Source organism: Acartia tonsa, chromosome 12, assembly GCF_053477335.1.
Source record: "Acartia tonsa isolate MP-2025a chromosome 12, ASM5347733v1, whole genome shotgun sequence".
Classification (NCBI taxonomy): Eukaryota; Metazoa; Arthropoda; class Copepoda; order Calanoida; family Acartiidae; genus Acartia; species Acartia tonsa.
The window spans coordinates 19,257,741-19,281,347 of record NC_137271.1 but is presented as its reverse complement, the minus strand read 5'-3'; the positions used below and the strand labels follow the sequence as shown (position 1 = coordinate 19,281,347).

Genomic DNA, 23,607 nt, shown 5'->3' with positions numbered 1-23,607 from the left:
AAATTAGTGGTTGAAACGTTTGAACACTCAACTTAATGGATTAACCAATCGAAATTAATTGAAGTCCCCAAAGTTGTTAAGCCAACGAATAAGATAACGTTATTATAAAATTTTGGTGACTATTGTAATAAACACTGTCCCCTCCCACTCTGTTTATTTCCAAGAAATGTTGTAATTAAAGAGCATGCATAGTACATTTTTCATGAACCATACGAAAAGTACATGGCGTCCTAAAGTACATTGGCCAAATTAGGGGTGGGTGGGGGAAGGGGGCTTGAAAGGGTTAATATAGGGATGGAGTGGGGTTTTTGCATATTAAAGGGTTGCTGACTAATAATTAGGCGTGAGTTTAAGTCACTAGTGTTTAAAATGTAGTTTTTAATTAAATATAATAACACAATACATTATTGTAATAATTGCGCGTTGAAAATGTATCTTTTACTGAGAGAAACCATTGCGTTGTCGCGATTATGTTCCACTTAGCACCACGCACAACTAGCCGCTCCGTCCGTCCGTCCAACCATCCATAAACCAGATTTAGTTTGTTTAATCCTGATAATACAAATATTCACTTGACGGAACTTTTTTTTATGGGTAGACGGGAACTATGCGCGCGGTGGTAGGGATAGGCAAAAAAATATTTTGTAAATTAATTAGGTTTTGTAGGGATATATTAACTGAAAAAAAACTACATTTTAATGTCTTCATTTTTAAAAAGTTTAATGTCCTTCAAGACAATAAACTGGGTTCTCCAGCTTAGGAAAGCTTCATATTGGTCATGGAATGGTTTTAAGCCATTTGAATTTTTTTATTTGGGATGAAGCTTGATTCTTGTTTACTTACCTCTCCCTATGTATCTGATATGTACTTTGAAAAAAGAATATTAGGTTTTTTTCAATTGGGATAGCAAATGATTTTAAAAATGACATCTTTATCCCTATTTATCTCTGAATAGAAAATAGTGACTAATAATAAAAATAGTTACGTGTCTGGTTTTACAGGGATGGAGGGGACACTGGTAAATATTAATCTACAATAAAATCTCCACCCCAGTATTAACAAACAGAAATATTATACAAAATTTTAATAGGTCGTTCATTGTTCTATCCCTCTTATCCTGGTGGCTTTGCAACTAAATCGCAGATTTCTTTAAACTCATCTTATAGTGCAAATATCTTGTTTTATAAAGCGAAGCTACTCTATAATTCCATATACCTGCACATTTCTAAGGGGGGAAACGTTATCTTGTTGGCTGCTAGTTGAGATAGTAGTCCGGAATTTTTACAGCGGGTTTCCATGAATTGTAAGCATCTGCTCAACAACTTACTTTGTCCATACGTGCGTTGAATTATAACAATGGTGACAAGGATTTGTAGTATAAGGGGGGGGGGGAGGGTTAATGCAACCATCTCGTAATCAATGATTAAATGGCATAAATAATCCTTGGTAGCCGCCAGCCGTTACTTTTCCAACTTTTTGTTCAATTTAGGGAAAATAGACCTACCAAGGATTACTATTGAAAAATTTCAGATCGAAATTCAAATTCTAAGTGCCATTTAATCAATGATTACGAGATGGTTGCATTAAAAAACCCCTTTGTTAGTTTTTTACTACAGATAGATTTCACATTTAACTCAAAAAGTCTCTCTAGTTTCAACATTCAAGCAATTTATAATTGTAAGCTACGCTACTTAAGTGTGTTGTCATCCTTGATTCCAATCTGTTTATTCTTGAATTAAAAATAAATTTTCCTGTCATAGTTAGCCGCATGGTTATGAACAAGACCAAATTTTGTTTCATTTTATCATCAAATTTTGTAAAAGTACATTTCAAAAGTAAGGCCACATTTATAGATAGATGGGTGGATATGTATGTAGATTGATTTGAAAGTCAACTTTAAAGACACACGCCTTGTATATTTAATTCTTATTTGCTTAGATTCATTTTCATTTTTTGTGAATATTTTCTACTGGAAATAAACTGGTTCTAAGCCGTTTAGGAAAATTAGTTCTTGTTTTTGAAGAAATTGCCAAAGTCAATCAGAATTTTTTGTTTGGATCCATCTGTCTTTAAAACCTTTATATTTATTTATCTCATCGTATTATAGATAGTTTCCCGCGGATGTTAAAATATAAGATTTTAAGATCATAACCAATTCTGTTAGCCCTATGGTGCCGAAATCACGGGCTTACAAAACTGTCATTTTCTTTTTATATCCGTGGAAAATTGTCTGTAATACGATGCTATTCAAGATTTTTTGATATGGTTGAGTACCAGTTTTAATCCAGTTGATAATAATCGATTTCGAAGCCATGCTGGAAAATAATTATGCAGACTTTCTTGAAATAAAATACAATTTCTGTGCTTTCTAAATTGTACCCAATAGTCACAGTATTCATCATGCAAAGTTTCAAAATAATAGGTAGGATGCTTCTGACATGCCTAAATTAATTACAAGAGCTATTTGTTGCGGACGGACGGACAAACTGATCCAAAATATAGAAAAAACACTGTAGGTGCCTGAAACCATCATTAGACATTAATACAGATTCCCAAAAGATACAACCCATTTGATCTAGCAATTTCTGAGATCTTTAGCTTCAGACATAAAAAGACCTTATTACTGTATATTATTTTGGCGGGAGTAAAATAGCTTAAAACCATCCCGATTAAGATATTCCAAAATGACCCAAAGACCCATGAAAAGCTTCTCTATAATGAAGAACCCAATCGGTTTAGTAGTTTCTGATATATTTAGCCTTTTTAAAAAAATCTTAATACTACTTATATTATACGATATATATTTGTTAGCAACAATATCTATGATATTTTCTATAGTTGAATAGTACATTTTGGTATCTTCATTTAATCTCCAGTTCTATCATCAAGGGGGAAGGGGTGATTGAGAGTTTTGGAGACAGGAGAAAAGTCAGGCTCATAGAGAATGAGATATGCAAATAGACAAAAAGAATAGTTCGGCAAAACGTAAACATAAAATTTAAAACTTTTTTTGAAAAATTGTCCATTTACAAAGGCACTTTGAAGATTAAAGGCAGGGATCTAAAGAGATAAGACAATGGCCGATAAATTTATGTTTATTCCCAATGATGATACACAAAATTACCCCTTCTCAAGATTAGAATTAGTGGTTGAAACGTTTGAATACTCAACTTAATGAAGCAACCAATCAAAATTCACTAAAGTCTCCAAAGTTGTGAAGCCAACGAATAAGAATTAGAAAATGTTATTATAAACGTTTGTGGACTAGTGTAAAAAAGAGCCCATTGTCCCCTCTCCATCTGATTAAATTTATACAATCTTAATTTTAAATTTCATAAAACAAAAAAAATTAAATTTTCGTTTAGGCCGTCAAACGATATTTTATTTATAATCTTTATCATAAAAAAAGCTTTTCATTAATTTTCACGGATCCTTTGTCTTTTTTTAACTATTGATCTTTCCATGGATCCCCAAAAATGCATTCCTAGAATTTTGGAGATGTTGTTATGTAATAATAGAAAAAGGGAAGGAAATAAAAGATTGGGTTAAAAATGAAACCACGTAGATTTTTGCTATGGAATTTTTCTGCAAGGAGTAAAAGGACAATAGCAGATAAATTGATCTACGTCTCCTACTTGAATTAAATTTAATGCTTCAGTCGCATGTAGAATTTCATAATAAATATTCGGGGGGAAGATAAGTTCACTGTTCATTGTCCTATCCCTGTGTCATTCTATGTTTTGTGTTAACTAAGAACAAGGAATTAATTTTTCTCGTATTCATTCGAATCCGGTGGATAGGAACCGGTTCTCATCCATACGAAAAAAATATGTCTAGCATCGTATTATATCCAGCTTTCTACGAATATAAAAATATACAATCATAAGATTAAAACCAGTTTTTTTAGACCGTGCCTTCGGCACCTCGGGGCTAAAAAACTGATTTTAATCTTATAATTGTACATTCTATATCCGCGGAAAGCTGTTTATAATACAATGCGAGAAATAACTATTACCATAATGACTACCTACCAATTATTTGAAACTTTCATAATTATTAGAATACAATTATTTTCCAGTATGGCTTCTAAACCCATTAATTTATATTCGATAGAAATGAACTGGTTATCAGTCACACTAAAAAAATCCTGTATAGCATTAAATTAGACAATTTTCCAATAAATAACATTTTTATATTTCTTTATTACCTAATAAAAAAAACTGATTAGAAATTTGTTTGTTTAAAATAATGGTGAATGGAGAGGGCGATATGCGTTTTTTTCCTTGCAAAGACGGGATTTTGCAAAACTGTTTCTTCTTAATTGGCATTAATATAATTCAAACGCAATTATTAGATTATGAAAAACATCACGTTTATCTCACGTTAATGGTTTCCATATAAATAGGATGGCTGTTAGTTTTGTATTTTACTCAAATTAAAATATTTAGATCGAGCTAGTTGTAGTTTTTGGTGAAATTTTAAACACTTTTGATTTGTCGGTGCTTGCTTACATGTGAAGACCGGAGCACCGAAAACCCCCCCCCCCCCCCGCTTAGTTTTGACAAAAATCAAAAATAAGGGGGGGGTAGTTTTTTAACCCCCCGCTTAGTTTTGACAAAAATCAAAAATAAGGGGGGGGTAGTTTTTAACCCCCCCCCTTAATTTTGAAGAAAATCAAAAATAAGGGGGGGGTAGTTTTTTCACTGTACAACACGCCAGAAAGTTGAGTGAGGTAAATCAAGTAAATCCAGTATACCAGAGGGGAAACCTTATTACAGGGATATTCATGTTTTGGGGCATAATTTCCTTATTTATTGACTGATTTTAGTAATTGATGTATCCCTGAACAGAAAATGAAAATAAGGAGGAGGGGGGCCAGTAAAAGGTTTTAATTTTGCGCAAAATTAAGGGGGGGGGGGTTAAGTCTTTGCCTTGCTGAGCTTTTTTCCTCCTTGCCGTTTTCCAGACATTAAAAAACTACCCCCCCTTATTTTTGATTTTTGTCAAAACTAAGCGGGGGGGGGGGGGTTTTCGGTGCTCCAGTCTACCACATGTAAGCAAGTACCGATTTGTCTTTGTTTGGTTGGTCTATGTATTGGTCTTTCAGTAACGCAACTAAAATTATTTGTACCTATTTAATTATCGAACTCAAGTTTATAATTTGTTAATTATACGTATTTCATTAACATAAAAGGAATTGATGCAAAATAATAAACCAGAGGTGGATTCTTAAAAAAAATTTGCCCCACTAATCGCTTAGTGGGGCAAAATTGTTTTCGTGAAAAATCCTCCAAAATCATATTAAAAATCTACAAAATTTAAATAAAATCTTATGTTCATAACCCTTCTATGATTTTGTTTAATTTTTGTAGATTTTTAATGTGATTTTGATGGATTTTTCACAAAAACAACTTTGCCCCACTAAGCGATTAGTGGGGCAATTTTTTTTTAAGAATCCACCTCAGTTGAAATTTTATCTCTAGTGGTCCAACTACTTTGTATTTACCTAGGTAGGGTCTTTTGGAGATAACTGTTTTTTTTTCTGAGATCTTAAGGGATTAGACATTTGACGATGAATTTATGTATATCCTCAATGTAAAAAAATATTCCTTAAATAGAATGAAATTATTGGTTAAAAATGTTGGAACATAAGAAGTACCCAAAGTTTTTGAGCCAACGAATAAGTGGATTTAACTTTGGGCACTAGTATAATGGGGGGGGGGGGGGGGGGGTTAATGCAAAAATCTCGTAATCAATTTATAAATGGCACTTAGAATTCGATTCGAATTTCGATTTAAAATTTTGCATGAGTAATCCTTGGTAGGTCTATTTTCCCTAAATCGAACATAAAGTTGGAAAAGTAACGGCTAATGGCTGGCGGCTCAGCCGTTTAGCCATTTTTTGGTATTCTCAATGCAAATCCATCACGAAATCTATCCCCACATAATACTCTTTGCTGCTCCAAAACGTTTTCAAACGATTCTAGCCGGTAGTTACTGGTACTAGAAATTTTTAAAAATGTTTTTTGTATCATTTTACATGATTTAAAGCAAAAATATGTTTTAAAAAGTTGATTTATACGTAATTTATGACAGATTTGCCCTAAAAATAGCCAAAAAAAAACCGGCTAAACGGCTGAGCCGTTAGCCGTAACTTTTCCAACTTTTTGTTCGATTTAGGGAAAATAGACCTACCAAGGATTACTCATGCAAAATTTCAGATCGAAATTCGAATTCTAAGTGCCATTTATACATTGATTACGAGATGGTTGCATTACCCCCCCCCCCCCCCCTTTAAACTCCAATGTATCCTCCCTCTCTGTAACTTTGTGTAATACATATTTTTTTATTGTTCAGACTGACCCATAACGAGAAGACGATTCCCTGTACGATGTGTGAGAGGATGTTTAATAATAAAAATCTGTTAACGGAACACATGAAAGTACATTTATCCATCAAGGTAGGTTTCTAGATATTAATACTCAGACCTATTTACTAGCGGCTTCGCCCCTAGCCGCTAAATGAGGGTATTCGTTTATTTTTTTCGTAACTTAGTATAGCATTTTACTCTAGTAAACTAAAACCAGTTGTCTTAGTCAGATTATGACGGTTTCCCTTAAATTGCTTAGACGGGTACAAAAATACCCCCTCCACCCTTTATATGTATAAAAATCCAATTATGTATTACAGAGGGGGGGGGGGGCTTCTTTGCTCGATGGTAACTTTGAGGAAAAAGCTTAAATTATATTTTCTTTAGAATTATGAATGTGAAATATGTGAGAAGAAATTCCAGACATCTACCCACCTAACATCACACAGAAGAACTCATACCAATGAAAGGCCATATCAGGTTATTATCATTTTCCAAGATTAAAAAGCGCAAACAATGACAAAGGAAAGGTAGGTTGCGGGTAAAATCCGTAAAAGTGTGTGTTTTAAGGCTTAAAAATAGTATTAGAACGATAATATTTACTAAATATGGGTATTTCTTATTGAAAAGAGCTATAGACAACCAATTTTTAACACACAACCTTTACGGATTTTACCCGCAACCTACCTTTCCCTTTTTATAGATACCATAGCAAAAATAATACTTATAAAGTACAATAAACAATGATTTTATGATGTAGCTTTGCCCGAAAATCTCTTATCAAAATGTTAAAACTCAAATGCATTTTATCAAAAAAAGGAAGAGATGGACCGAATAGTTATTTATTGCACCGTTTTATTGTCAGGTTTCCGCGGAAATTGGAATAAAAAATCATAAGATTAATACCAGTTTTATTAGCTACAAGGGCCCGAATGCCCGGGAAATTAAACTGGTATTAATTTTATGATTTTTATTTCAATATTTTTGAAAAATTGTTTAATACTACCTACAATATATATATGATTTTTCAGTATGGCTGAGAACCGATTATAATTCAGTCGGATATTAATCGGTTTCAAAGCCATACTGAAAATGGGAATAGGATAATGATACTGGTTAATGTTAGGTATATATTTCAGTTTTTAGAAAGTGAAATGCCAAAAAAAACGTTGATACCTATTGTTTATGAAAATCAGCATTATTGTTTTAAAAGCCTTAAAAAGATGTACCATGTTTTAGTGCGATTTATGTGAAAAGGCATTCACAGTTAGTAATGCTTTAACTGTGCATCGAAGAATACATACAGGTATAATGTATATTTTATGTTTCATAACTTAAACAAGAACAATATATAATACAAAGTACCTTGATGTCTGTCCGTCCGTCTGTCCCTAAAGATCTCGGTAACCACTGAACCGATCGGATTCTACTCATCAGGGAATATACCTACTGGTCCTGTGGGGGTTTTAGGCTATTTTCTTGAGGCGTGGGACACCCCCAACCCCCCAAAAGTAAAAAAATTCCCCCTCATTTTTTTTTGATGAAAAAGATCATCCTCAATATTTTTTGCCGCTAGTTCATATTAAATAGTAGCAAAGTGAAATTAACATTGAAATTGAAAGAAAATGAGAAATAATTTTGGGATCGGTATGATCATTACAATTTTTTGAGATTTTTTTCAGAGCTATTATCCTGAAAGTAACAGGTTGTTAGTAAATTGTCTGCCTGTTTTTAGCTTTTAATCTCTTTGGCCGCTGGACCGACATTATTCTCCTTTATTGTAAAGTTTTTTAAAGATAGGTCCAGGAAAGGTTTATAAATAATATGTGACAGGTTACCTCCATCTTCCCATAAGAAATTGCATCTGAAAAAAATTCCCGTCTCATTTTTTTTTTACTTTTTTTTGTTATTGAAACCAAACTGTAAGATGGAGGTACGACTTAACCTACCACCCCCCCCCCCCCCTCACCACTCCCATCACCATTCTCTTAAATGCCCATTATGACACTAAGGAGTGTAGCTGCTAAATCTAAAGTACTAAAATTAACCTTTGTTCAGGAGAAAGACCGTATAAATGTGACCTATGTGATAAAGGTTTTAGAGAAAGTAGTAAGCTTACGTGAGTAGTTTATTTTCTACATCATTAATACAAAGTAATTTGATGTCTGTCATTAAAGTAAAACACTAGAGGGAGAAAGGGTTGAATAAAAAATGTATCTTCACATCGCAACCACTTTCTGCAACCCTACTATTGGGTCATTAAAAATCAACCAATGGTGTCGCTTATATTAACACAGCCAATTAGCAGAAAATAATTTAGAAGCAGACGAAAGAGGTCTTTGAAAAAGAAAGGGAGGTAGTTGTCTGTATATACAAACATCTATACTAAAGATCTGTTTGTCTGTCCGCCCGTCTGAAGCTTAAGATCTCTGTAACTGCTGAACCAATTGGCTCTTATCTTCAGGGAATATTCCTGAGTGCAAGTCTGTCTTTCTGAAGCAAAATATCTCAGCAACTGCTAGACACATTGGATTCTGTTTTTCAGGGATGCTTCCCTATGTTCTTTTGGTTGTTTTAAGCTATTTACCAAGGGAGGAGTAGCCTCTTTTTTCTTCAAATATGTGAATAACATTAAAAAAGATGCATATTTTGTTTTATAAGTTGAACTGTAACTAAAAAAAAAAAAATATTTTTTTTCATTTTTACCTGTACAGAGACCACCTGGAGGCCTGCAGCTCCGGAACCTGGAGGTCTATCCAAAAAATCTTAAAACTTCGGTAAATTCATCCTATAACAATGATTTTATCTCTAATAACCTATCCTCTCAGTCCAAAGATAAAGCCTAGGTGCCAGGTTTACGCAAAGGTGTCAAAACTTCCCCCCCCCCCCTTATTCGATCAGTATTTTAAAAATTTTTTACAGGGCGTTTCAAAAAAACTGCGTTTTCCAGATTTGGGAAACAACCATTAGGAGTACAAAAAAATAATTATATGTCCATATTCTCTATAAAAATATGCATCGAATTTGTTACAGGCGTTTTTTAATATCTCTTAAAACAACAGCGCATTTTAGAGCCCAAAGAATTCGAAATGTGTGTGTGTTATTGCATTCTTAATAATTTTATGCTAAAACGTTGAATTTAATCCTTTTTTTACTTGAAAACAACATTATAACATAAACTTCAAAATAATCTAATAATTACATTTAAAACTTAATTTAAAATGCCTTTTTTTAAATAAAAAATCAATATTCTTTTTGCTTGGATTTTAATTCTTAGTATTAAAACTGTTCATATTCGTTCCTCGCCCCTCCCCCCTTAATCTCTTGATTGACAGATTATAAGAGATCATCTTATAAAACATGAGTAATTAATGAAAACGCACTTTTTACGAACAATTTCAAAGCATGATAACTTGCTTATTTTTAAAGATATTGAAATGAAATAAAAAGTGACTTGTTTTATTTGTCAATGCACACAGTATTAATAGAGATTTTTTTCTAAAAATGACTTTGTCATAGAGAAATAGAAAAAACTAAATTCTGAAGAACCTAAAAAGGTCTTTGCATGGAGCCAAAAAAGAAAATATGTAAAAAAAATTTCATATGGGGACATTGATTTAAGCTTTTACTACTTTGATATTGTACTTTTGAAACAATATGTTGCAAAATATACAAGTTATCTCAATCTAATTGATATCTCATATTCAACATCAAGCATCTTTCCCCTACATGTACCAATCAGTACAGCCGCATTTTTAGAGATTTTAAAAAACACCTTAAGTAAATCTGATGTACATTTTTACATAGAATATGGACATATTCTCCTTTTTTTCATATTCCTTCTGGTTGTTTCTCAAAACCGGAAAACGCAGTTTTTTTTTTAAACACCGTGTATAAAAAAAGAGAGGTAGGTTTCTGGTAAAAACAGTAAAGGTTATGTGTTATAAGTTAGAAACAGTAGTAGAACGATAAAAATTTATGTTAACTTTTTAGGTATAGTTCTTTTCAATAAGAAATACACATATTTATTTAGTGAATATTATCGTAATACTACTATTTTTAAGCCTTAAAAGTAAAACACACCTTTACGGATTCTACCAGAAAACTACCCCTCTCTTTCTAAGTAATTTATATTTTTTGTAGGTATGAATGTGAGAAGTGCAATAAGAAATTTTTTGAACAGAAAACTTTAATCACTCATATGAATTATCATTTAGGTAAATAAATTAACTATATATTTTAACTCGGATAATGCAGCAGATTTTCATGTACTGTAATATAATGACACCCGCAGCTGGCTGAAATAACGATATCCTGTCCACACAGGTCTCCTTAACAAAACCTTAGATTTAAAAAAATCTCCAAAGAAACGGACAACGGGGCCTTCAAATAGGGTACAGCGGTGGTCAGAATCCATTTGAGATTAAATCTTAGCTGCTCCTTCTTGCCAGATATTGCAATTTGAAGTTTTGTGGTAAAAATGCCTAAAATTGCAAGGATTCCAAGGATATATGCATACATGAACACCTTAATTCATCAAATAAAAAGGGTGAGTTTAACATTTGAAGAGTTAAGATATCTCTTCATATGTAAACTACACACTACATCCCCATTCAAAACAATTTTTACTACTATAAATGATGTTTTTAACTTCAATAAGAGTAATAAGTAAGGTACTATAAGCCTAAAGAGGTTTGTCAAATTTACAACTTTATCCTAAAGGCTGTTACCCTGGAACCAGAAGAAAAAACTTCAGTTTAAGTTTACATATGGCCCAAGTTACTTTTAGTAATATTGCTCCCCCCCCCCCCCCACTCTCACAACCTACAAACTTTAGGGTGGAGGGAGGGGGGAAGCATAGTAATGCTATTATGTTTCTCAAAAACTAATTGAAGTGTAGTGGGAAAAATTTCTATGTAAGGTTTTTAGGCCAAAAGTTTGTAGAAATTATGTTGACCATCTTCCCCCCCCCCTCCCCTTTGTCCTAACCTAATGGAGGGGGTGGGGGGGTGGCAGAAGATCATTCTAATGTGTTTTAAAAAACTATTAGATATATATATATATAAGCTTTTGGACTTGTATTGTTGTAGGACCCAAAGCACTTTTACATATATTGCTGACCTCTTCCCCTCCCCTCATAAATCAAAAACATAACATTTTGCAAAGAGAGAAAGGGGGGAGGGTTGCAGCTGAAAGAGCACTACTCTGTTGTGTTACTAAGAAACTGCTAGAATTATAGCAGCAAAGCAAACCTTTGAGATATGCTTTGGTAGGTCAAAAGCAACTTTTACAAAATTTGCTGAAAATCCCCCTCCAAGCCCCCTTCCCTCCGTATTGCTTTACAATCTCCCTCCCCCCCCCCCCCCCTCCAATTAAGTAATAGAAGCAAGTATAGCAATACCCTTTTGGATTTAAACTTTAGTAGGTCCATAATTACTTCATACTTGAACAAATATTGTTGACCTTTCCCCAACTTCAACCAACCCCATCCAGAAAAATTATATTGCTGCACAATTTCCTCCATCCCCATAAAAATAATATTAAATTATTGCTTGCCCTCCCCCTCACTCTTAAGCTACCCTCCATAAAATCTCACCACCTGTGTTTTACTCAGGAACCACTAAAGCATTAAGGAGCAAACTTTGGAATAAAGCTTTTAGATTTCCAAATTGCTCTATATGTATTACCTATTCAATGTTTGGGGAAGGAGCAATGGGTTGACAATGGGGGGGGGGGGGGTGGGGGGTAGTCAACAATATTTCCAGAAATTTGGGGCCTAAGAATCTTACATATAAATTTTTCTCACAATACTTCCAAGTACTATTACTTTGCCCCCCCCCCCCCGCCCCCTTCCCCCTTAAATTTATGGGCTGTAAGTGGTGGGGTTAAAGGGGGGGAGGGGGTTGTGAGTATTTTAAAAACTAACTTTAGCTATATGTAAACTTGAACTGAGGTTTTTTCTACTGGTTCCAGGGTAACAGCTTCTAGCTTAAAGTTATAAACTAGACATTGTACCTTTTTCATTACTCTTGTAAAAATAGTTTTTTTAAAGTTTTAAAATTTTCTAAATGGGGAGGGACTATGTAGTTTACATATGCAGAGACATCTAAACTCCTCAAATGTTAAACTCATCATTTTATTTGATGAATTAAGGTGTTCATGTATGCATATATCCTTGGAATTCTTGTAATTTTAGGCATTTTTACCGCAAAACTTCAAATTGCAATATCTGGCAAGAAGGAGCAGCTAAGATTTAATCTCCAACGGATTCTAACCACCACTGTGCCCTATTTGAAGGCCCCGTTGTCCGTTTCTTTCGAGATTTTTTTTAATCTAAGGGTTTGTTAAGGAGACCTGTGTCCATCCACCTACTTTATCCCATCTCCTCCCCTTGTATTGTATGAACGATTGACCAATAAATGAGGTCCATATTAGTATCCTAACTTGACGACAATTTTTCCCCTGTTAATATATTAATATTCTATATCCATTGTAATAAAAACACACCAGATATCTGCAGTAATTCGTTATCAAAATAAGTCAGATAAAAAAATAAGTTATTTTCTCGTATTCATTCGAATCCGGTGGATAGGAACCGGTTCTCATCCATACGAAAAAACTATGTCTAGCATCGTATTATAAACCGCTTTCTACGAATATAGAAATGTACAATCATAAGATTAAAAACAGTTTTTTTATCCCGTGCCTTCGGCACCTCAGGGCTAAAAAAACTGGTTTTAATCTTATAATTGTACATTCTATATCCGCGGAAAGCGGTTTATAATACGATGAAAGAAATAACTATTACCAAGTTATATTATATTTCAGGCATTAAAGATTTTACTTGCAGTATTTGTCCCAAGAAATTTGTCACAAAATGGGAGCTCCAAACTCATCTCAATTATCATAATGGTAAATATATTGTTGTTCTGTATGGCTTCGAATCCGATTCATTTCCGCTGGATTTTATTCGGTTCTGGGTCATACTGAAACATCATGAAGAGTATCGTATAATTAACAATTTTATAAAAATTCACCAGTCCCTGTTTTGTTGGCCAGCGACTTTGTCTTCTCGAATCTCGAGGATAAAAAAACTGGAAAGAATCTTATAATTTTATTTTTGTATCCGCGGAAAACTATAAATGATAAATACGATAAACAACAATTTTATAAAAAAGATTTGGTGTCGACAGATTTAAATTAAAATTGACAGGACGAATGAAAGTTTTAAATCCATGGGATGATTTTCACAGTTAGAGTTGTACGTTTTGCAAGCACATTTTGATTAGGTACATTTCAGGAGTGAAAAACTATCAGTGTGATATTTGCCTGAAGAAGTTTTCTCAACACCCCCATTGGAAGTGGCACATGAAAATGCACAAGTCCAGCAAAGTTCAGTGCGACAAATGTTTGAGGTAGGCTTTTTAAGAATTTGAGTGCTTTCCCCCAAAGTTTCTTTCGAGCACTGATAACCCCATCCCTCCCCTCTTATTTTTAAATCAATTGAAAATAAGGGGGGGGGGGGTTTGCCTATGCCTAGACCTTGCCGGTCTACCCAGTTTCCAATATAACATAGTCTTAGTCTTATACAAACGTGAAATTAAAATACATCATATATTAAGTTGTTTAATAAGAATTAGTACAATGCTCTTTTTGCATTTAAATGCATGCTAATTTTACCGCAGGCACATGCATGCATAGACTAGTGCATAAACTTATACATACTCACATGTGTACAGTGGCTGTTCTATTGCTTTGACTATTTTTATCAAATTTTTATTTTCTGAACTAAACAATTTTAATATTTTCTTTTTTTCTGAATCAGAATTTACTATTATCTCATTTCTATTATATTCTAATCAGGTTCTTATTGCTGCGCTACGTTCTGATTAGATTATACACATGATTGTGAAAATACAAACAAATATTCAATATTTGTAAATCTTTGGGCAAAATTGTATAACTTGTAGTTCCAAATTTCGCCGCTAGGGGACTCAATTTTATATTCAATTTCCTCTGTTTACAAAAATTTAGTATAATTTGTGTAATACTGAATAATCAATGGGTATTTGATATCTTATTTAGTCTAAGTTGTGTAATTTCCATCCAACGAATAGAAAGTTTTGTTGATAAACATTATTAAATTCTAAAATCAGAACAATATATTCATAAAACTCCATTTTATCAGTACACGTGACGTACAGACCTTAATTGTAGAAAAGCTTTGCTCATTTATTATGACAACTTCATAAAAGTGAAGCAAATTAACGAACATTTTATTGAGGGTTCTTAACTGAACCTTATTATACTAGTGGCTCCACACATAACAGTATAACACTAGAGGGGTTGAATAACTATATGTCCCCATCCCAAGGACCCTGTGCCAACTCTCAATTGGGTCTAATAGTGTCGGGAATATTAACACGCCAAGTAGCAGAAAACAATTTGCTAGCAGACGAAAAAGACCAAGGAAAAAAAAGGGAGGGAGTAAGTTTTATGTATCATTGTAAATACATCTATACTATAGATATGTTCTTCGCACCAAACCACTATAGAAAAGAACATTTCATATTCTTATTATTTTTAAATAATGGTATTTTTGAGGGGTTTACATTGTGTATGATAAACAAAATAACCCTTCTGTAAATAAAAATCATTGTTATGAAGTGTACCAATACACAATCAAAAGGGGTAGTTGCACGAAGTGCTTTTAAAATTGATGTAGTAAACTGCATGTTTTTTCCTGTACAATTTATATAGCTGGATTATTTACACAAAAACAGCATGACGACTAATTTGGTGTTTCTTATTGTTATTCAAAATTATATATGTTTTATGGTATACTTATCAACTTATGCTTGAAATAATTTTTCTGGAATGTACTTCATGCAACTATCCCTTTAATAAAAATATCCAAAGTTTGTAAGTCCACAATTAAAAAAAGATAATGGGAAATTCAAAAAGATGCATATTTTGTTTTATCTATAAGTTGACCTCTAACTCTTAAAAAAAAATAGATTATTAACTTTTACCTATACAGAGACCACCTGGAGGCCTGGAGCTCCGGAACGTGGAGGCCTATCCAAAAAATCTTAAACTTGGGAAAATTCATTATATAAGAATGATACTATCCCTAATAACCTATCCTCTCAGTCCAAAGATAAAGCCTATTTACCAGGTTTACGCAAATGTGTCAGAACTCCACCCCCCCTTGTCCCCTATGACCTTCTGTTTATTGATAACTTTTCAAGGTTTTTTATTGAGAAGAATTTTAAGAAGCACAAGTGTCTCCCTGTTTCCAGGAATGTTAGTGAATCTACCATGAACAAAGTCAAGGTTGTCAATATTTTTAGATATACTAAAGTATGAGGATGTTTGTCCTCAAAGATCTTGTTAAAGCCTGGACTGATCGTTTCACAACTCCCAGGAAAGTTTTATATTGGGTAAATGCAGATTTTGGGCTATTTTTAGGGGTTGTATTGTTTGTAGGTACACTAAAATTGCAACAAAAAAAAGACAGTGAAATAGAAAAAGAAATGCTGTATTCTTAAATTTATTCTTTAAAAAATCAGACATATTTCTGTAACCTCTAAACGGGTGACATGTACGGAAGTATTGACATAAACCTGTCATATATTAGCTTCGCTTTTCAAAATTAAGTGGTGGGTCCTGCTTTCAAACACACTTTTAATTTAAGGATAAAATAGAGAGATCTCCATTGAAAAGAAGAAAAGTGGTCACTAAAGCAAACTCCAAAGAAGAATCTGTACCTGACACCAATGACAAGATCCAAGCTCCTAAACTTTCAATAAAGTTGAAAATAAAGACTAAGAAACAATACAAGAAAAGGTATAATTATTATTTTCCAATATGGCTTCGAAACCGATTAATATCATCTGGATTACAACCGGTTCTAAGCTATTTTGAAAAATTATTTATCGTATCGATAATAGACAATTTCCTACGAATATTTAAATAAAAATCATAGGTAATATTAATACCAGCTTTGTTAGCCATGGCCTTATATAAACTTATAATTTTTTTTCAATGTTCGTAGAAAATTGTCTATCATTCGATACGATACATGATTTTTCAATATGGCTTAGAATCGGTTCTAATCCAGATGATATTAATCTTATAATTTTTTATTTCAATATCCGCGGAAAGCTGTCTATAATATGATGCGATAGGTATATAACTAAACTATTATTTGTTTTATACATTGTTAAGCATTAATCAGAAATTACAATTTTTAAGATTAAGCTATCCTTCCATAAACCCCTCTCTCATCCAATAAAAAATGTATTTTGAATCAAAACAGAGATAAGAGGAACTTGTACTGAAAATAACAATTTAATTTCCTCCAGCATCAAATCTTAATTTTAGTAGGTACATAAAGTATTATTATCCTTCATATTTGTAGAAAACTTTTCATGAAAAGCATGAGGCTTAGTTAAATGTATTTTTTAATGATTTTGCTGTATGCAGGTTAAAACCAATTTGCCTTTTTTTTATTAGGGCAATGTTTCCTTAACAAAATACCTACATAGCACGCAAATGGATTTATTATTACTTGGATCTTGCGTAAGATTTTCATGTCCTTTAATAAAGTGAAACTTGCAACGGGTTGAAAAAAAACCCTCCCCTCCCATTCTAGGTACAGGACAAACAAACTGACCAACAAACGATTTTCATGTCAGCAAGCTAAATTAACGACAATTTTTCCCCTGTCACAATATCCACGTTTTTTATACATCCATTATACTAGATGATTTTTTTAGGGATTCAAATACAGTTGGTGCCAATGGTGAAGATACTGAAAATGAGGATGATAATCTCATGGTCTCTTTGCACACTTCTGTTGATATCAAAGAGGTAATAAAGAGGGGGGGGGGGGGTTGACACATTTGCGTAAACAGTGAGTATAGGCTTTATCTTTGGACTGAGAGGATAGGTTATTAGGGATAAAACCAAGTTTTAAGATTTGTTAGATAGACCTCCAGGTAGTCTCTGTACAGGCAAAAATAAAAATAAATTTTTTGTTGTTGAAAAGTTAAGAGTTCATTTAATATAACAAAATATGCATTTTTTTAAATGTTATTTCATATTTGAAGAAAAAAGATGCTTATTTTGTTAATAAGTTGACCTATACCTATGTCTTTTAAAGTTTTATTTTACCTGTCCAGAGACCAACTGGAGGGCTGCAGCTCCTCAACCTAGAGGCCTATCCAAAAAAAATCTTAAAACTTTTTCTTCTATAACCTATCCTCTCAGTCCAAAGAAAAAGCCCTTACCTACTCACTGATTACGCAAAACTCCCCCCCCCCTCTTAATGAGATATAGTTGCTAATATGTTTGTTCGCTGACATATTATAAAATGATGGTTGATTGGGCTGATTACACTAGTCCTCAAAGTTTTATAATTACGTTTTCTTATTTGTTGGATTAATAATTCACTAAGTTGAGTATCCAAAGGTTTCAATCACCAACCAAGTAGTCTAGAGAAGCGGCAATTTTGTGTAACATCATTGGGGATGTAAATTAATTTATCGGCCACTGTCTTATCCCTTTAGATCCCTGCATTGTATGCAAGGACGTCAAATGGCGAAGGTAAAGGGGTGATTACACCCCCCCATAAATTTTCAATTCCCCCCCCCCCACAAAAAAAATGAAGACGCTTGGACGTCCTTGCCTATATGATATAAAGATTACCTCCTAAAATGAAAAAGCATGGACGCCCTTGATTGTATGATCTTTCATATGTTTTTGGCTTGATAAACTCTGTTGTTAAGGAAGTATCTGAGAACGAAGAGGATATGTTTAATCTGCTTGAACAAGATTCTAAAGATGACAAAGATATGTTTGACCTGCTTGAAGAAGATTCTAAACTTAAACCTCAGATCAATACTTCTGTTTCTGATGATGAAATTTCAAGTAAACTTTTTAAACGCGTAGCTTTTCTATAATTAGGACCGATCCTACCGTCGTTAATTTAGGCATGTTAGAATTGTCCTATTGATTTCAAACTTGACATTTTGATTCCTGTAGTATTTAGGTAAGATTTAGAAAGCTTACCTAGCAACTCTATAATCTTTTTTGACAACATTTTAATGTGATATAATTATCCTATTTATCTGACTTTTTAGAATACTAATTCTAAGGACAATGTGATAAGCGTAGCATCCCTATGATGAAGTCCTTAAGATGTAAGTTTGTCCTGAAATTATATCCTATATTTTTCAATTTTGCTACAAATTTACTTACAATTTTGTTTAGACTTATGACACACTACAAGTTTGTCCTTCTGTTTTAGAGCTTCTTTTTTTATGGTTGTCGTCATTCTTGTTACATTATGATCGGATTTTGTATAGTTACCTAGGTACCTTTAATAAATAAGTGTATTTAACTGTTTATGGCATTTAGGTTAATCTCGTAGTGTTTTAACATTTTCTTACAGGACAAATTTCTGGGAGAAGGGGACTAAGGAAAAATGGGCCCTATAGACATAGTGGGGTTAAAGTGGTGCTTACACCCCTTTTACAAAAACATTAGTTATGTCCCAAAAGTTATATAAACACTTTTTTTCTTTAAGAGTTTAATTAAACATTGAGTGATATAAACAAACTTTTCTAACAATAATTTGAACATTAGAAGATTTATTAACCTATCTTTGTAACTATATTTTTTTCCAGTCGATGACCCTGATGAGATTGATGGATTATGAAGAAAAAAAGAAAATTAACTGAAGAAAACAGTATTACCCGCAACACTTCCATTTTTATATATAATTTAGAATCACAAGAGGCTACGCCCCTAGAAGCCTCTAGGGACACTTAAGTTGAAAGGGGGAAAATTTATTTAAAATAGAAAATTAAAAAATATTTTTTGTCATGGGATGGACATTTTTTATTGGGAGGACGGAGACACCCTCCCTTCAAATAGATAATAACCTACGCTTGATCAAAAAAAAGCTTTACTGTAAAAGAGAACCATATCGGCTCAGCGGTAAGCGAGATCCTTCTTTTCAGACAAAACTACTTTATATAATAGGATAGACTTTTCAATTAAAAAGGGTATGTTTTTATATTTCCTTGGATGTCCTAAGTAAATTAACATTGTTGGTATCGAACTTGTTTATCAATGAACCCTTTAAAACTATAATGTTATTATTTGTTCAATTAAAGCTTTAAAATGGCCCAAATTATTATTGTTTATCAAACTATGCTTGGGAAAAATCATAGTATAAAAAAATCATACCTACTGCAATGTATATTTCGGTATTTTTAAAAAATAAAATACAGAAATTCACACTTTATCGTTTTAAATACGATAAAAACTGTTTGTAAAAAATCTGTAAACTTTGATATTTATTATTAATATCTGTGTTCTGTTCATTATTGTTATTGCATTTAATTTAAAGAAATTTTTCGTACCTAATTTTCAAATTTGATAATACTCATATACCTTTACACTTTCTTATCAGTATTTTTACAATATTTATAATTATAATTAAATTTTTGTTATACATTTATTAATTTATATTTTTACATTACAGTATATAGATATAAAATATACATGAAATAAAATATTTTTTTTATAATAAATTTTTAAATATTCTAAGCTGTATTTGTCATCACAGTCTAATAAGTACATTAAAGGTTTGGAATATATTGGATATAGCACCCTGAAAATAAGAGACTATCTTAAGTATACTAATGGATGTTGAATATACGTGGATATTATGACAGAGGTAATTGTCGTCCATTTAGCTTGCTAACATGGAAATCATTTTTTGGCCAAATCGTTCATTCAGTAGTAAAGGAGGGAGCGGAAGGGGAAGATTATTATTTTAGCCTACTGCGTATTTTGCTTGATTAGAGAACATGAACATCTGGTGTAACATCCAAGTAGTAATATATCCATTTATATACTAGTATTGAAAATAGAGAAAATAAAGTACAAAACACAAATTTTACTTGTTTTTTAAATGGAAGGTAGAATATTTTTTTCTTTAAGTGCCATTTCTGTGTTTCTGATAAGGTTATGTATAATGTATTTTTAAAATAATATTGAATACAAAAAAATAATATGGATTACAAAAATGATACTGAGAATAATGAAATACTTGCTCTTTGCTATTATATTGCACGATTTTTAACTAAAATGTAGTTGAATAAGATAATACAGAATTGCTTTGAACAACAAAAATTAAAACATCAAATATCACATGTTAAACTCAAAAGTTGGCATGAAAAGTTTTCTGTTATTTTTAAAAGCGAAGCTTTTTTATAATTAGGGTCGGTCCGTAACGGATAGCTTTTTTCGTTAATTTAGGCATGTTAGAATTGTCCTATCGATTTCAAATTTTGCATGGTGATTCCTTTAATAGTTAGGCAACTTTATAATCATCACCAAAATGTCCGTACGTCCATTTTAAACATGTTAATTTTTTTTTTAACAACAAATTTTGATGAGATCTAATCATCCGATTGATCTGATTTTTGGTATATTGATTCCAGGGAAAACAAAGTATAATGGAATAAGCGAATCAAATCTATAATCAAGTCCTAAAAATGTAAGTATGTCCATAAACATTATCCTTAATCAAGCAGTTTTTCAACAAATTTACTTACAATTTTGATTTGACTCTTATACATTTATATTATGATTATTAAGTTCTGACACTATATAAGTGTTAATGTCCGTTTGTCCTACCATTTCAGTGCTTCGCTTTTATGGATGTTGTCATCCTTGTTTTGTGAAAACTATTGGGGGAAGAGAAACTGACTGTAAAAAAAACATTCCCCAAAGTTTAAAGAAAAATGTTTCCTCATTCGTTGGTTCTACAACTTACTATTGATATATCTGGATTAGGTTGTACAAACCAACTGTGTCAAAACTTTTCGACCAATAATTTTAATCTACAGGAGAAGTAATTACATGATTGGGATGTACTTCTATTAATCTTCCATTGTCTTATCCCTGTTAAACATTACATGGTGTACAAAGAACATCACACTTTTCCACTTCCTTCATATGATTCCAAATATCTTCAGAGTGCTCCAGAAATGTATTCTTATCGATCTTTTTCTCCTAAATAAATAGTTTTGTTATATTACAAAATAAGGATGACAACATCCATAACAGCGAAGCACTGAAACGGTAGGACAAACTAGTATAGTGTCTGAACTGAATAATCAGAATATAAAAGTATAAGAGTCGAAGCAAAATTGTAAGTAAATTTGTTGAAAAACTGCTTGATACAGTATAATGTTTATGAACATACTTACATTTTTAGGACTTGATTATAGAGTTGCTTCGCTTATAATATTGTACTTTGTTGTCCCAGAAATCAATATACCAAAAATCAGATCAAACGGATAATTGGATCTCGTAAAAATTTGTTTTTAAAAAAGTAGAAAAATCAACATGTTTAAAATGAACGTATGGACATTCTGGTAATGATTATAGAGTTGCTACGCTTTCTAAATCATACCTAACTACTACAGGAATCACCATGCAAAGTTTGAAATCTATAGGACAATTCTAACATGCCTAAATTAACGAATAAAAGCTATCTATCTCGGACGGACGGACCTACCCTAATTATAGAAAAGCTTCGCTTTTAATAAGGCATTCACTTAACAATTTTAGGGACTTTCATTGAATTTTGATTGTTTGGTACATTAGGTTGTGTGTATTAACGTTTCAACCACTAATTGTAATCTACAACTGTGGTAATTTTGTATATCATAATTGGGGTATTACACTAATTTAGCAGCCATTATCTTATCCCTTCAGATCCCTGGTAAATTACACTTCAACCCAAAGTCCCAAAGTTTTATAAACACGATCTCTCTAAATTGGTTGTTTTAAAGACTTTTGGTGGATCTACTGCAGTTCACGGTAAAATATTGCTGGTAAGCAATATTTCAAAAAATCTATGAATTTTAAAGGCTGCTAGCTAAACGTACAGATCATGCCCGCACACTGTTTTAAGCGGCATAAAAAGGCCTACAAATAATCTGGAATAGCCATAAATCAATAATGCATAATCATCTCGCAGTGCATAGAAATGCGCGAAAAAGACCTATTTTACGCGTTTTTTCTTCAGTGAAGCTTTCCCTGTGCATAGTTGGATCTTGGCTATTCCAGATTATTTGTAGGCCTTCTTATGCCGCTTAAAATGGTGTGCGGGTATGATCTGTGCGTTCGGCCGTTTGGCAGCTAGCAGCCTTTAAAATTCATAGATTTTAATATTGCTTACCAGCAATATTTTACCGTGAACTGCAGTAGATCCCTTTTGGTACTTTTATTAAATCTTGATTGGCTTGTCTAAAATTTTCTTCCAATGCAATGATTTAATAATAGAAAGAGTATTTTTGATTTATTGGAGGTGCACATCAAATTATCGTCTATTGTTTTATCCCTGCTTTACCTGGAGTTCAATTTTGAGTAGGGCAAGTTGGGCCTCGTAAAGTTTCTTCATAATTCTTCCCATCCATTCACTGTAACCTATAATTAATACCTAGTTAATCGTCGAGGCGGGATGTGATATTTAAATGACAACTTAGGATATTAGGTAAAATAACAAGACAACCAGCCCTTTGATTGCAGTTCTGGAAATTCTAACTTCATATTAGATATTAGCCCCTGTTGACAGGCCATGGAATTTTCCTCATTCCCACTTCTAATGTCACGTGCCAGATGTAGCAGCAGTAGGCAACATTTTTAACGTTGCTAGTATGACGCGGCGTATTACAAACTCAAAACCGACAAAAATTTAATTCCTAATTTATGAAGTATTAAGGTTGTCTGTGAATTAACATTTCTAAAATTACGGAATTGACGAGTTCTCCATTTTATGAAAGCTTCACATAGGTCATAAGATAGTTTTCAGATATTTAATTTTTAGATTAAAGGGGTAGGTAAAGTCCCTTTCTTCGTATTTTCTCCTATTTCTAGCCCCTGCGTGGGGCTCTAACCCTGCGGGGCGATCACCGAATAAAATAAAACCTAACGTAGTAAAAGCCATTTTGAAAATACGACAAATCGCCACTTAATGGCCGTTGCCGCGAAAGGGACTATACCCGATTAAAGTCTTGTTATGGTTTTAGGCTATTTACCTACCTGGATCAATTCTTGAAATAGTTGACAGAACTCCTTTGCTCAGCCTTAAAATCTTTTTCTGGACCTCCTTATTGGTTTTCGGCTCCTGTAGAAACAAACTTCTTAAAT

At 32.8% G+C, this 23,607-nt stretch overlaps 1 protein-coding gene and 1 long non-coding RNA gene across 3 annotated transcripts in view; one reads left to right on the top strand and one right to left on the bottom strand.

Annotated features, from left to right (window-relative positions):
- LOC145334229 (uncharacterized) overlaps window positions 1-19,985 on the top strand; it is a 24,448-nt gene extending 4,463 nt beyond the window's left edge. Inside the window, exons 2-14 of one of the 2 annotated variants that reach the window (XM_080179605.1) lie at window positions 6,357-6,459; window positions 6,757-6,849; window positions 7,609-7,675; window positions 8,428-8,488; window positions 9,084-9,146; window positions 10,513-10,586; window positions 13,198-13,281; window positions 13,670-13,784; window positions 15,621-15,705; window positions 16,067-16,218; window positions 17,151-17,244; window positions 18,162-18,303; window positions 19,062-19,985. In XM_080179605.1, the coding sequence (XP_080035731.1) occupies window positions 6,357-6,459; window positions 6,757-6,849; window positions 7,609-7,675; window positions 8,428-8,488; window positions 9,084-9,146; window positions 10,513-10,586; window positions 13,198-13,281; window positions 13,670-13,784; window positions 15,621-15,705; window positions 16,067-16,218; window positions 17,151-17,244; window positions 18,162-18,303; window positions 19,062-19,093 (1,165 nt within the window). In that variant the 3' untranslated portion in view covers window positions 19,094-19,985. The remainder of the gene's footprint in view (window positions 1-6,356; window positions 6,460-6,756; window positions 6,850-7,608; window positions 7,676-8,427; window positions 8,489-9,083; window positions 9,147-10,512; window positions 10,587-13,197; window positions 13,282-13,669; window positions 13,785-15,620; window positions 15,706-16,066; window positions 16,219-17,150; window positions 17,245-18,161; window positions 18,304-19,061) is intronic. The other variant, XM_080179607.1, reaches the window with a different exon arrangement.
- Window positions 19,884-23,607, bottom strand: LOC145334231 (uncharacterized). Its single transcript, XR_013884772.1, has 3 exons — window positions 23,500-23,607; window positions 22,808-22,884; window positions 19,884-21,462 (listed from the first exon to the last, which is right to left on the bottom strand). It is a non-coding gene; the product is annotated as an uncharacterized LOC145334231 (long non-coding RNA).